General features: G+C 44.1%; 2 protein-coding genes across 3 annotated transcripts in view; one reads left to right on the forward strand and one right to left on the reverse strand.

The window, feature by feature from the left end:
* The window catches only part of patj (PATJ crumbs cell polarity complex component), an 88,689-nt gene extending 88,449 nt beyond the window's left edge, over positions 1–240 (reverse strand). Inside the window, exon 1 of one of the 2 annotated variants that reach the window (XM_085448218.1) lies at positions 194–240. The gene's annotated coding sequence lies outside the window, so the exon portion shown is untranslated. Of the gene's footprint in view, positions 1–40; positions 97–193 lie in introns of those variants that run through there. The other variant, XM_085448215.1, reaches the window with a different exon arrangement.
* Positions 1–7,959, forward strand: tm2d1 (TM2 domain containing 1). Its single transcript, XM_085448223.1, has 7 exons — positions 1–817; positions 2,097–2,170; positions 2,533–2,641; positions 2,749–2,840; positions 4,866–4,939; positions 7,387–7,516; positions 7,727–7,959. Exons 1-6 carry the CDS (start codon positions 588–590, stop codon positions 7,495–7,497), a joined length of 690 nt encoding a protein of 229 aa, XP_085304349.1. The 5' UTR covers positions 1–587; the 3' UTR covers positions 7,498–7,516; positions 7,727–7,959.
* The last annotated feature ends 5,900 nt before the right edge of the window (positions 7,960–13,859 follow it).

A 13,859-nucleotide genomic window follows, 5' to 3' on the forward strand; every position in this document is an offset into this window, starting at 1 on the left:
AAGAGTTAAAGGAGCTTCTCCTCCTCTTCTTTCTCCTCACCGAGAACTCGGCTCCGCTAGCCTTAGCCGCTAACTGCGGCAGAAACTGCGCTTCCGGTCCGCACTCTAACAGAGAAACAGTCCGCACAAGAAGCGACACTTTCCCCAGAAAAAGACGTAGATTCTCAGAGTTTCAAACTGGTAAGAAACTCACATAAACTGGATCCAGTCTGCCACCAGCGTCACTTTAATGCCGCATTCATGGCGGTAGGAAATCTGAAGTCTAAGGATGCAACAGCATAATGTAAGGATCATTTTGTTTTCTTATCATTAGTTTAACTGTTTTTTTATTCCGTATTCTGTTTAAAAGCACATTCATTATTTTAGCACAATAAGGAAGAGAAATTATTTCTACATCTGAGATAAAATATCCATACTAAAACGAGAAAATAACACACATGAAGCAGGTTGAAACTGTTTTACCTGCCAGCATTTTAAGCTTATTTAAAGAGCTGATTTTATAACAAGAACAAAGGTTATATATGTCTTATGGTTAAAAATGATTAGATTTGAAAACGATACAAATAAAACCAAAATAATAAATATAAATGGTTTGCCGAGCCTTCCTGGTCCTACATCGCTCTGAGTTCCCAGCATGCTGCAAGTCCATGAAGGTACCGCCCTGTCACGTGATTGAGGGAATCATGGCGTCCTCCCGGAGGCGGCTGCTGTATGTTCGCTCCGGGGCGCTCAGCCTCTTATTTTACTGCGTTTATTCGCACCTGCAGCTGGTCCTGAGCGAGGAGGTGGAGAACTGCCAGAACCTGAGACTCGGACAATATCCTTCCGTCCGTGTTTACCGCGCTTTAACGCCTCATTACCGGGGTCACGGGACGGCTAACTTTAGCCTAGCTTCTCTGTGACATTCAGATCAAAACGTTACATTTGGACGTTTTTTGGGGGTCCGTGGCTTAACGCGGGTTTCTCCTCTCATAGAATAGCACTGTGTGTTTGCATGTTTGGGACCTGAAGGGTTTTTCAGTCTGATCGATATTTTCAGTGTGGTCAGATTAAAGTTTCAAAGGAAGACAAGCTTCCCGTTGTCTTTGCAGTTACGAACGGATATTTAACTTCAGTCTGAAGACCGAACAGTTCACTTGTGTCAGGAGAGCTCAGAGACCCGAATCAGGAGAATAAGTTTGTTTCATAAACACAGAATGTTTACTCAGTGCAGCACTCTGCTGTTTTCATCAGTCAGTCTACCTAATGATACGATATTACTGTGATTTTTAACCTTCGTGTCCTTCATCAGTGTCTGTTTTACCCAGTAAGATAAAGTTCAGTTATTGTCAACCAAGCCAAGACTGTCACTAAAACCTGCCGTAAATGTTGCCATAAGATGAAGTTAGTCTGCAACTGAATGCAGTCCGTCTCTGATAATTCACCAAAGTTTATTACAAGTATGATTTGTGACAATTTGAAAATCATGCATCTGTTGCTGTCTCCATAGACAGAAATTCACATTTAATTATCACATCTGCACTCAGCAGCCTTCCTGTGCTAGAGGATTATAACCAGGGTACAGCCCAGAGTCGATCTGTGCTCCGTGATAACTGATGGGAACATGATGGCAATCAATCTGCATTTATAAAGCAGTTATTTGCAAACCTTCAGCAGTCTTGGCGAGTGGCCGCAGTAAGACAGAGTGTTTGCAGAAATGTTGCTTTCCGTTAGATGACCTGTGATCATTGTGAGTGAACCACCTACGAACTGTGGGCACCTGCACAGGGTGAGAGAAAACAGCCGCACAGTCAGCACCAGGTACGGAGAAAACAGCTGTACAGTCGGCAAGAGGTTGCTGATTTAATTGTACATGTGAGGAAGCTAATGTTATCTCAGGATGGTGTGCATGAGATTGTTTGTAGGATTCCAGAGTATTTTCATTTATTTAATGAAGTATCGATATTTGGGGTCCTTGTATCCATACAGTATCTTGACACGATGCTGTATCGACTTCTTTTCCCCGCCCCTAAACCACGGCCTACGCCATGTCACGTAGAAACAGGCTGCAGATGTTTTCCGACTGAAGTGTGTTTGCCTTCCTTTACTCTGCTCACGTATAAATGCAACGATCCAAAGATCGATGAATCCACTCAGGAGCCAGAGAACTGCAGGGACATGACGGCGTGGGGTGAGTCTCACTTCAGATTAGATTTTTTTCTGTTTGTGGGCGGTGGCTTAAAAAACAGACAGACTCTAAAACTGAAGATGTTGCAGAGCTCCTCTTCTGCAGGCTTCCACAGGTCAGCCAATCAAGAGAAACTGTACTTTATTTTGGGGGCGGGGTATAAAGTGAGCAGAGTTTTTCAGACAGGATGAACTGAGGGGTTGCACTGAAGCTGGGATCAGGCAAAGAAGGATTATTATGAATCGTGAATCATGCGGAGCTGCTCAATGGCACAAATACGATCATAACTGCATCTAAACAAGTGTGTGTGTGTGTGTGTGTGTGTGTGTGTGTGTGTGTGTGTGCGTGCTCGCGTGTGCACACAGTGGAATGCCTCCCAGCTCCAAACATCAGCTGTCGGCTCTCCAACGGGACGGTGTTCAGGTTTAGCGGGGACGAGGTCGGCTTCAACAAATCCATCCCCTGCAGAAATGTGTGAGTATTCACAGTGCAAGCACAAACACACACACACTCCTCTATAGATTTTGGTGTGTGTGTGTGTGAGCTTCAGGTGGTTTGATGCTCTCTGTGTTTCCTGTCAGGAGTGGTTATTCCTACAAAGTGGCCGTGGCATTGTCTCTGTTTCTGGGCTGGCTCGGAGCAGATCGCTTCTACCTGGGATATCCTGCTCTGGGTACTCTCTCTCACTCACACACACACACACACACACACACACACACACACACCCCAACACACACACACCAACACACAGACACCTGCAGCTTTTATTTTGATGCCTGTAGTTTGGGTGGCCAGCTCTCTCACTTCATCTAGTTTTAGTAAAGCAGGTGTGTGTGGTGGGTGGGGGTGCAGTCAGGTGACACCTGTCGCTGAGCAGGTGTACTGTCAGGCGTCAGTATTTGGACAGTGATTCCTCAGGTTCAGCCTTTCAGGTTTAATTTAAAGAATTGAATAAAAGGAAAAACCACCTTAGAGTCACGCTTTAGATTTACAGCTTTCTCATGTCTGCAGGTATTTATTAAAGTGAATACTATGTACTAGGGCTGGGCCATATCATACAGTTCACGGTAATACCGGTATAATGTTGGGCAACGATAAGAAAATGAAATATCGTGGTAGAATATGGGTAAAACGCGCATGCGTAGTGCCTTTGTTTTCATATGCACATGGTGGAAAAAGCTTGGCGGCAACGGAGAATGAGAAGGGGGAAAGCGGATCGTTGAATGAAATGGATGAACCAGAATTGGTTTGTAAAAATGCTGCAGCTTCAGTGGTGTGGAACTGGTTTAGCTTTCATCTGTCACATACACAACAAAGCACTACTTTTGGTAGAGCATGCTAGCGGGCCGTTGTTATTACCGTGTTTTTTGGAAAATACACTTAAAATCAATCCTTTGATTTTTCTGAAAATCGCCAGTGCCCCTTATAATCCCGTGTGCCTTATGTATGAATTCTGGTTGTGTTTACTGACCTCGAAACGATTTTATGTACACGGCGCTCGAAAATCTGTCAAATGTTTCAGTACGACTTTACTAAGCTACAAAGCCGCACCGCTTGATGGATTGTCGGAGCATTACGGCTATCGTAGGCAGGAGCCTCGCGGAGTGATACGTACGGTGCTTCAACATAATATTACCGTATTGTGTGTGTAAAACCTCTTTTTACGTTTTGTGGATATTATACATGGTTATACTGAGGATATGTCGGCCAATTTCCACTGGAAATGCTTTTTGGTTAAACTGTCAGCAAAGAATTTGCATTTGCACTGTAAAATTTTTCTATAACTTTAATGCACATAAAAAAACAGCTGCTTGTTTAAGCGAAAATACATTGATGGGTTGGGGTTTTTTTGCACTAATAAAGTTGTGGAGTTGTAAAGTATTTTGTCTGGTGTCAATTATATCGTCAGTTATATCGTTATCACAAAATTTCAAATGTATATTGTGATAAATATTTTTGGTCATATTGCCCTGCTCTACTATGTACTGTAACATTCAGACAATGATCTCAGACACTGACTCAGCGCAGGAAGACCAGATACAAGAGGAGGAGTTGAGAAGTTTGAGAAAGCACACGCAGACATGTTTTCATTGCGTTTCATCTGAGCGAAACCAACAGCAGAGCAGGAGGCTGCAGGCTGATGAGTCTCAGCTCCTTCATGTAAATAATGCATCCTCACTGCTTTGCACTCTGAAGACTTTCTGCTGTAAAATTAGCAGCAGAGTCCCTGTGCCCCCACAGGACACTTCAGCACACAGTGACAGCTGGAGGGTTTTTGCACCCGGCGTGTCCGGCGTCCTCAGGTGTGGCTTTACACCCCAGCTGATCTCTGACACAAACTGTACAATAAAATCTGAATTAAAATTTAAAAAACTGTTTCAGCGGGCTGTGTTGCTGCTGCATGTGATCTGAGAGAGTCATGTGACCTGAGAGTTGCTGCGTCCTCCTGATTACAAACCTGGAATGTTTCGCCTGTTTAAACAGGAATGAGATCCATTCACACAACACAAAATAAAACCCAGACGGACAGGAAAAGATTCAAACATGATCCAAAAACACAAAATAATTTTTAAAAAGAATTATCAGAAAACATCAAGTGTCCATTTAAAACAGACTAAATGTTTAAAACAAGATGAACATGTTTCAGTCATGGGAATATTTTATATTTGTTATTTAATGAAGACTGTCTCTCTCTCAGGACTGTTGAAGTTCTGCACTGTTGGTTTCTGTGGGATTGGCACACTCATCGACTTCATATTGATCGCCATGCAGGTGAGTCATAAATCCTGCACCGGCACCAGCTAGCTGATCACCATTATCATCATCATCGCCATGGCTGAAAATGTCCCCTTTACGTTGAATCTGGTTGGTCTCATGTGTTTGTTTCCTGGGGTCAGAGGTCAGCAGGCTGAAGATCAAACTCACCCAAACTGTAGCAAAAGATCAGATGGATCTGAGCAGCGATTTAGAGCCCGCTGTCACTTCTTCTCTGTTGTTAACAGTGACGCCTGTGATGAAGCATTCCTCTGTTCCATTTCACTGTGTGTGTGTCTGTGTGGGGTGGTGGTGGGGGCCTTATGAATAAGCAGGCAGCAGCTTTCTGGGTATTATTTACGTCCATCCATTGGTGGCTCGGCGAGGCCCCTTTAATGAATGAATCTTCCGGAAGGTCCTAATGGACTCTGAGAGCACGGAGACAGATGGATGAAGCAGAAGGTGAAGGGACAGATCTCCCTGTCCTGCTGAACCGTTTTAGATAATATAGACTGGAAATCCATCGGGGGGGGGCTGAACGGGCTGTGGCTATTAACCCCGCCCACACCCAACTAAGACACAGGAAGAGCGAACGGCCCTTTAGGAGTTTTAGGCATTGGGAGGTATCCGCCCCCATTCAGACCACAACTGTGATTAATATTCAAGGCTCATTACATTTGGTGGATGATAAAATATGCTGTTAGTAGAATTCAGTGATGATGAACGTCATTTAGCGCTTTAGCTGCTTCAAGCTGCTGCTAAAACATCCTGCTGGCTCCTGCTTACACCCCAGTCATCAAGAGGACAGAGGAAAGTATCCTCACCCTACAAGGATGTTTCGAAGCCACTGACTGGGACAGCCTTCTTTCTCCTTCTGACATTGACAAATAAGTCAACACGGTGACATCATACAACTCCTTCTGTGTTGACAACATTATCCCCTCAAAACAGTCTCCATCTACCTCAACAACAAACCCTGGATTACCAAGGAACTCAAGGAAATCCTTAATAAAAAATTTTCTTCACCGGCTCTGCACTGGACAAAAAGGAGGTCAAGAGGGCCATAAAAACTGCTAAACGGAAGTATTAAAAACACAGTTGAAAACAAATTCACCACAGGGGACCTCCACTCAGCCTGGCAGGCCCCCAAAACCATGGCCTCTGTGAATACTGCGGTCACCACCCCCAGAACCATCCAGGTGGAGGGCAGCAACCCCTCCTTCCCTCCCTGACGACCTCAACACTTTCTACAGGTTTGAGACGGACAACATGGCCCAGCTTGAGGAGACCAGATCCTCACTCAAACCTGGCAGCTCTCCACTCACCTTCAGGACTGAGGACGTGGTGTGAGCCCTAAGGAGGACCAGGGAGAGGAGCTCCCTGATAACATTGCAGTCGAGTTCTGAGGCACTGTGCAGGGCAACTAGGAAGTGTGTTCCGGACTCTATTTCTGAAATTCTCTGCCAACACAGAGGAGATTCTTAGGAGGTGCCACCAACGGCTATACCTCCTTAGGAAACTCAACTCCTTTGGAGTCAGCACACCCATCATGATGACTTTTTACTATGCCTTCCTGGAAAGCATCATGACCTTCTCCATCACCTGCTGGTTCCATTCCCTCAGCCTTCAGAACAAGAACAGACTGCAGCACACTGCATCAGTGTGCTCTAAAATCATTGGCCTGCCTGTCAGAACACAGGTTTTCAGCCAACAGGCCCTCAGACAGGCATCCAAAATCATCAACGACCCCCCTCACATTCTTCACCCCGCATTTCAATGGCTCCCCTCTGGGCGACGCCTCCGCTGCATTTCCTGCAGGACTGAGACGAGGAGAGCCACCTTTGTCCCCAAAGCCACTCTGCTTTTTAACTCCAGCCGATAAGACCATTTCCCACACCCATAAGAATAACCTACACTCTTCTTATACTACAGACACTATTCACTTTTAGTCACTTACAGCTATTTATTCACCTTTCAGTCACTTTAATTTTAAGACTGTGTCATTTTAAAACTGTATATTCTGTGTATTTATTATTTCACCCTTATTGCCTGTTCTTATTGTCCTTATCTTCAACGTTATGCTGCTCTGTTGTTTGTTAATTGCCCCTTGGGAATAAATAACATCTTCTGATTCTGATGTGACAGGTTTTCCAGACATTCTTCGAGCGTGGAAATGAAATTCCCTTTTACGTTTATCCTCACTGAATATGACAATGAATAAAAACAGAAGAGGACCCAGAGTCAAACTCCAAACCTGATTCTGGCTGATGGAGGCTCAAACCATCCTCACAAACGCACAAATATTAATCTTGTCCTCCTGCTGAGCATCTTTGTTAAAGCGTCAGCCTTCAGCTGCTTTGAGCACGATCACCTCCACCTCTGCTTTAGAAGCTCACAGAAACAACAACTCCGCTTTCTGAAAACCTGGCTCTAATTTCCCTCCCTCTCTCTGATTTCTCCTGCAGATCGTGGGTCCAGCAGACGGATCGAACTACATTGTGGATTATTACGGCGCCCGTCTGACCCGTCTGTCCATCACCAACGAGACTTTCAGGAAGCCACATCACTCTCTGTGAGCTCACCTGGACGCTGCCTGTAAGTTTTTAGGTCTTAAACGTCAGTAAATGACTGATGTTCCGCAGTGTGTAGGGTTTCTTGATGCTTCATTTAGTCAGCCTCCGAGGTTGATGGTTGGAAGATGAACTGTTCCCAAATCTTTGTTTTTATCTGATCAGTGTTGTCCCTGATCGAGGGGCTTCTATGAATGACCAAATATTAAAGGATATTTTCTCCCTCTCTGTTTAGGCATCTCCATCAGTGCAATAAATTCAGACCTGCTGTGAAGAAATCCCTCCTCATCTTCAGTCACAGTCTGTTTGAATCTATTCAATGGTCGCTCCGAGTCATCCTTAAAAAAAACACTTAATTGCACTTTTGTTTTTTGGTGTGCTGACATGTTGCTCCACCCATTCCTGTCTCTAACTTATTCTGTTTGTCATAAAGACTTTGTAAATAAAGTTTCTTTTTGTTAATCTACACACCAGCATCTCTGTTATTACTGTAGATGTATTTCAGGCCTGTTTGACAGTCACCAGCAGTCTGCCTTTAGTTTAAACCTACGTTTAAATCCATCTTCTTGTCAGGGGGTTAGAATCACCAGTTAACCTAACCACACAGAAACCCCGGCCAAGAGGCCAGGAGCTTCTCCTGCTGTGAGGCAGCAGTGCTAACCACTGTGCCACCCACTGCTGGGGAAACTAAAAGGAAAACATATTTTCCTACTTTTCAGATAAGGGTGTGAAAACTTTTCTGAAGTCACAGAATTTCCAGCAGATTTCAAAGCTTCTCTTCCAACCTCGGCTACTTTAGTCACATTTGAGGTTTAATGTAAGCTTTTACTTCCTGTTTGTGGTTGAAGTTTACGGAGGTAATGATGCATTAAGACTTCTTAAAAACCAGACAGTGGAAAAACCTTCAAAATGAGCTGGATCTTTTTCCACTGCTGGGTTTTCCAGTTTTCAGGGCTCAAAGACACATTTCAGTGTTGCCACACAGCGATACGGCCAAGAGCACAGACAGGAAATGATATCACACTACCATCAGTCTGGAAATGTTTGGACGGTGAAAAAAATGTGGTTAAAAGTCTAGTGACTCCTGCAACTGTACATGGTAACTGAAGCAATAAACAAACCTGTGCAATTACAGCAACTGTTAGAGAAAACGCAACGCTCTGAGAACACGTGCAACAATACCGGACATCATACTAACATCTGCAACAACAGCAACCTGTGACATAACACCGTCATGTGCAGCTACAGCATCCGGTGACATTTGTACATTTTTGTGGTTTTTCTAATGTTATCTTTCTGGTTTTGAACTTTCTGGTGCTGGACCATGCATTCATGTGTAACAGCTGGATTCAAATAACTTTGAGTAGAGCATATTCGTTTCTGCAATTGCTGTCTGTGTATGAACAGAAAATGTGATAATGGAGTCAAATTGAGCTGCTGAAGTAAAACATGAAGGCCAGTTTATTTTCTAATTTACACACAGAAACAGGAGTTCCTGTTAGCGCTGAGCAGCGAGCGTTTCCTCTGGTTAATTATTACTGTGTACACAGAGCGAGTGAGCGTGTGTGTGTGTGTTGGGGGTACTCCTTGTATTTCCATGTAGAGTTAGCCTCCATGTGGCTTTCATCAAAATTCAATTATCATCCTGAAGCACGCTTCACAAGATTCACAGTTCAGACCGGGAGGAAGCAGAAAGAGTGGGAGCTCTTTTTTGTGTGTGTGTGTGTGTGTGTGTGTGTGTGTGTGTGAGAGAGAGAGATGACAGAGAGGGATGATCCCAGGATCCTTCCTTTCATCTCAACATCCACCCTAGCGAAGAAAGGTGGATGTCTGATTGTCCGAGTGCATCAGGAGAAAGCTGACGTGCCAACATCTGTCGGCCTCAGCAGCAGACAGGATGTTAAAAAGCTGTAAGCAGACCCAAGCAGCTGTGGAACCTGCAGCAGGATCACAGAAGAAGAAAGGATGGAGAAGACTCTGAGCAGCAGAAACCTTAGGGTCACCCACAGTTTGGTTCAGTCTTAAAAAGAGGAATGCTAGAAGATTTGAGTGGATGATCTCAGGATTCTTTCCATGGAGAAGAAAACATCTTCATAAAACTGTAGATTTACACAGAGTGGATTTTACTAGCAATGCCTTCATAAATGTAAGTCCAGCCATCTGAAAGGTGAGATTAAAAAGCTGTAAAAGCTAAAGTCTCGTGGACTTCCACCTGAAGACATCACAGACATGGAAACCCGGTCTTCAACACCTTCCATCCAGGCCAAAATATGGCACATCACACATGCCAGGAGAATGATGGTTTCACTTCAAAGCTATTGTGGCTGTGTCAGAATCAGCATCAACATATACGTTACATTTTAAACACATCTGTCTGACCTCTTCTGATGTCTGGACGTTTTGATTCAAGTAATAATTCACATTGAAGAAGTTACAGCAGCACGATTTTACACAAATGTGTTATTTATCTTAAATCTTAACTTTATCATAAATGTTTTAAGGGATAATTTCTCACAGCAGCACCGTGAGGACTTGGGTCAGTCTGGGTTTGATCACAGCAGCATCTAGTGGGCATCAAGGGAACTGCAGATGGTCACATGTCAACAGAGGAGGCTACTGATTGGTTCGTAGAAAATTCCCCTCTAGCCCCTGCAAGCTTGGGTCCTCCTCTGTGACTTGAGGGTCCTGCACAGTATCTTAGCTGCTCCTGGGACTGCGCTCTTCTAGACAGATGTCTCAGATGTTGTTCCAGGAATCTGCTGGAGCCACTCGCCTAGTTTGGAAGTCACTGCACTAAGTGCTCCGATTACCCCTGGGACCCCTGCTGTCATTTTTTATTGTTACATCTATCACTATGGCTGTCTTCCTCTGCTTGTCCACCACTACTATGTCCAGTTGGTTAGCCATTACCAGTTTGTCTGTATCTGGAATTCCCACGGGATCTTAGCTCGGTCATTCTACACCACCCTAGAGGGCGTCTCCCATTTTGACCTTGGGACTTCCAGGCCATGCTCAGCAAAAATGTTTCTGTATACTATGCTGGCTGCTTGGTTGTGGCGTTCCATGTATGCCCTGCTTGCTAGCATCTTGCACCCTGCTGTCATGTGCTAGATTGTCTCAGGGGCATTTGTCCTGTGCTGCCATGATTAGTCCCTCTGTGCTGTCTTTCAGTCCAGCTTTGCCAGCCACTGGTAGGACTTTTGGATGTCAGCCACTTCCTCTATCTGCCAGTGGTGCATACCGTGCAGGGGCCTAGCCTTCCATGGTGCCTCAGGTATAGACTAAGCACACGGTCAGTTGTGGCTATCTTCCTGATGTACTTGTGGATGTTCATCATCTCATCTTGGTGGACCATGTCCAACATATATTTATATATACACACAAGTCCGTCGTCACAAAATACTGTGATTGGGAGGTAAAACACACACACACACACACACACACACACACACACACACACACACACACACACACACACACACACACACACACACACACACACACACACACAAAGAGTGTGCTGTGTGGGAAACAGAGGCCATGAAATTACAGTTGTGTCGGTTGGAACGAAGTAGGAGGAAAGTTTGCAGATAAGGTGGAAGCTTCATGCAAACCTTCACCCAGCTGAGTGTGTGCCCTCCTGCACTTCTGTCTTTGTGAGGACCAGGAACGAGGAAACTGGTGGGGCCTGCAGGTCTGAGAGGAGGAGGGTCTGAGGGTTCAAACCAGGATTCAGGGTCAGAAGTCCTCACGAAGACGGATGTCCAAATGTGTTTGTTGATGGAAGTTCACAAAATAAATGCCAGACCGCTATAATCCCTGTGTGTGTGTGTGACCAGATAAGTCATTTCAATATTCACACTCGGTCGGTCACTGTGTGACACGGGCACTGTGTGAAGCTCAGCTGCACCGGTGTGTGTGTGTGTTTAATTTTTACACATTAATATCAGAAAGCAGAAATGGATTTTCCATTAAAGAGTGTTTGGTTTGAAAAATCGTTCCAGGATTTGAACCTCTGGCCTGATGTTTGAGACTGGACAGATCTGATCACTAATGTGTTCAATTCAGAAAATCATGATATTGGTGCTGCAGCTGCCTGTGTCTTTATGAATCTGCTTCAAATAAAGATTCATTTGTAGGATAATTAAAAATAGGTTACTTTATTTTACTTTTGTCCTTTGGTTCAAATGTAAAATTAGAACAAGCGTTGTATCAAACAAGAAGGCAGCTCACTCTGTGGTGCTTCCTTCACATATAATTTATTTTTCTCTCTCTTTAAATATAATTTAGCGCAAAGTTGTTTTTATTTGCCCTGTTGAAACCCATACCTGGCATCATTTTGAGTGTCATTATTGTTTATTTTATTGTATTACTTTTATTTATGTGAACATGTGTCACATTCATTTCATTGTTTAATAAAATTTGGTTAGATGTTTCGTCATAAATATCAAGAGAAAAAACGTTTCTTTAAAAGCATAAAGTATTCAGGAGCACAGTCCATGTATTTAAATTCTTATGTATGTAAACAGTTATAACCTGTTATTGTGATGCACAAAAAGTCACAATAATGTAATGTGGTGTTTAGAATCCCCATATATCATTCCCTATATGCCGATATACTGTCAGTACAAACAATGGCAATGGCAAACAGCTTTAGGAGAGGTCAGAGGTCAAACATGATGCGATATTTTTAATCTATATGCTGACAATACACAGCATGCTTGTTTCTAAGTTATTAGCTGTTGCTCAATTTTCCACCAATAATTATTCAATAAGCTGCATTGACCCCTAACACTTGGGCTTGGCCGAATCCTTCACAGCTCATTTACGGCAGAGTCTCAGTTTCAGCAACCGTGTTCATGCTTCAGAAACAAAGTCTTTAAATCAGGTACACATCTGTATCTCCAGGTCATCACAGGTAAATGATGGCCTGTCAGCTTGGGGTCAACTGCAGCAGTGTCTTCACGTTATTCCAAATTTTAAATCCCGTCAGAGAAAATATTAATGATATATTTATTAATTTACCAAACAAAGGGTACTGAGCCATCTGAGGTGCAACGAGCAGCTAACCCCCCCTCTTCTAATGAAGAGCTAATAATTCCTCCTCCTCTTTTTCTCCTCGTGTCCTTCAAGGTTCTTCAAACAGAGCTGGTCACGATTTAAAGCATCTGATCTTTAAATATGATTTTATGTCCCTGCAGACGAGACATTTACTCTGACAGGTCAACGTCTCCTCTGAGGAGGAAGCCCAGCCCACCACCGCCTCCTCATGTCATCGTGACTCTGTCCTCCACATCCTTTCCTCGCTGCTGTGATTCACAGACTGATCTTCTCCTCACGTCTCTGCTGTGGAACACTTCAGACTGACGTAAACATACACACGTTTAAAGCCTGATACAGAATCTGTTTGGCTACTGCGATTTCCTTGTTTCTATAACTCACCTGTTTAAATTGTATTAAAGCTGAACATTATATAAAAGTAAGAGTGCAACAAATCCGAGCTCAGGATTTTTCCACAGACTGTAAAACATGGACATACCGTATTTTCACGACCATAAGGCGCACTTAAAAGTCTTAGATTTTCTTCAAAAAGTACGGCGCGCCCTATAGCGCAGTGCGCCCTGTGTGTTGTAAGGAGGACGTAGTAGAGAACACCATGAGAACGCTAAAGGGTGAAGTGTGGGCGTTGATCGTATATACCGGACAATCGCACATACCTGTATAAAAGGACAGGTATGTGCATTATGTGGAACATCGTTGTTTTAACAACCCTGAAAATGGCAAAGAGACACGCTTATGAAGCACAGTTTAAACTGAAGGCCATCAGCTATGCGGAGGAACATGGAAATCGAGCAGCGGCGAGAGAATTTAAGATTAACGAATCGATGGTTCGCAAATGGAGGAAGGTAGAAAACAAGCTCCGGCAGGTCAAGAAAACGCAGCTGAGTTTCCGCGGACATAAGGCGAGGTGGCCCGAGCTGGAGGAAAGACTCGAGCGGTGGATCATCGAGCAAAGAACGAGCGGGAGAAGCGTTTCGACGGTCACCATTCGGCTAAAAGCAGTTTCACTAGCTGAAGAGATGAACATTGAACATTTCCAAGGAGGTCCGTCTTGGTGCTTTCGTTTTATGAAACGGTGCCATTTTTCCATCCGGACCAGGACTACGGTAGCGCAGCAACTTCCAGCGGATTATAAGGAAAAGCTGGCCATCTTCCGGTCCTACTGCAGCAAACACATCGGCGACAAAAACATCCAGCTCAGCCACATCACGAACATGGACGAGGTCCCGCTCACTTTTGACATCCCGGTGAGTCACACTGTGGAGAAGAAGGGGACCAGCACGGTAGCGATACGCACAACGGGGTAT

Source organism: Copadichromis virginalis, linkage group LG23 (assembly GCF_057382275.1).
Source record: "Copadichromis virginalis isolate Kocher_CV1m ecotype Utaka linkage group LG23, C_Virginalis_male_GT1.1, whole genome shotgun sequence".
NCBI classification, from domain to species: Eukaryota; Metazoa; Chordata; class Actinopteri; order Cichliformes; family Cichlidae; genus Copadichromis; species Copadichromis virginalis.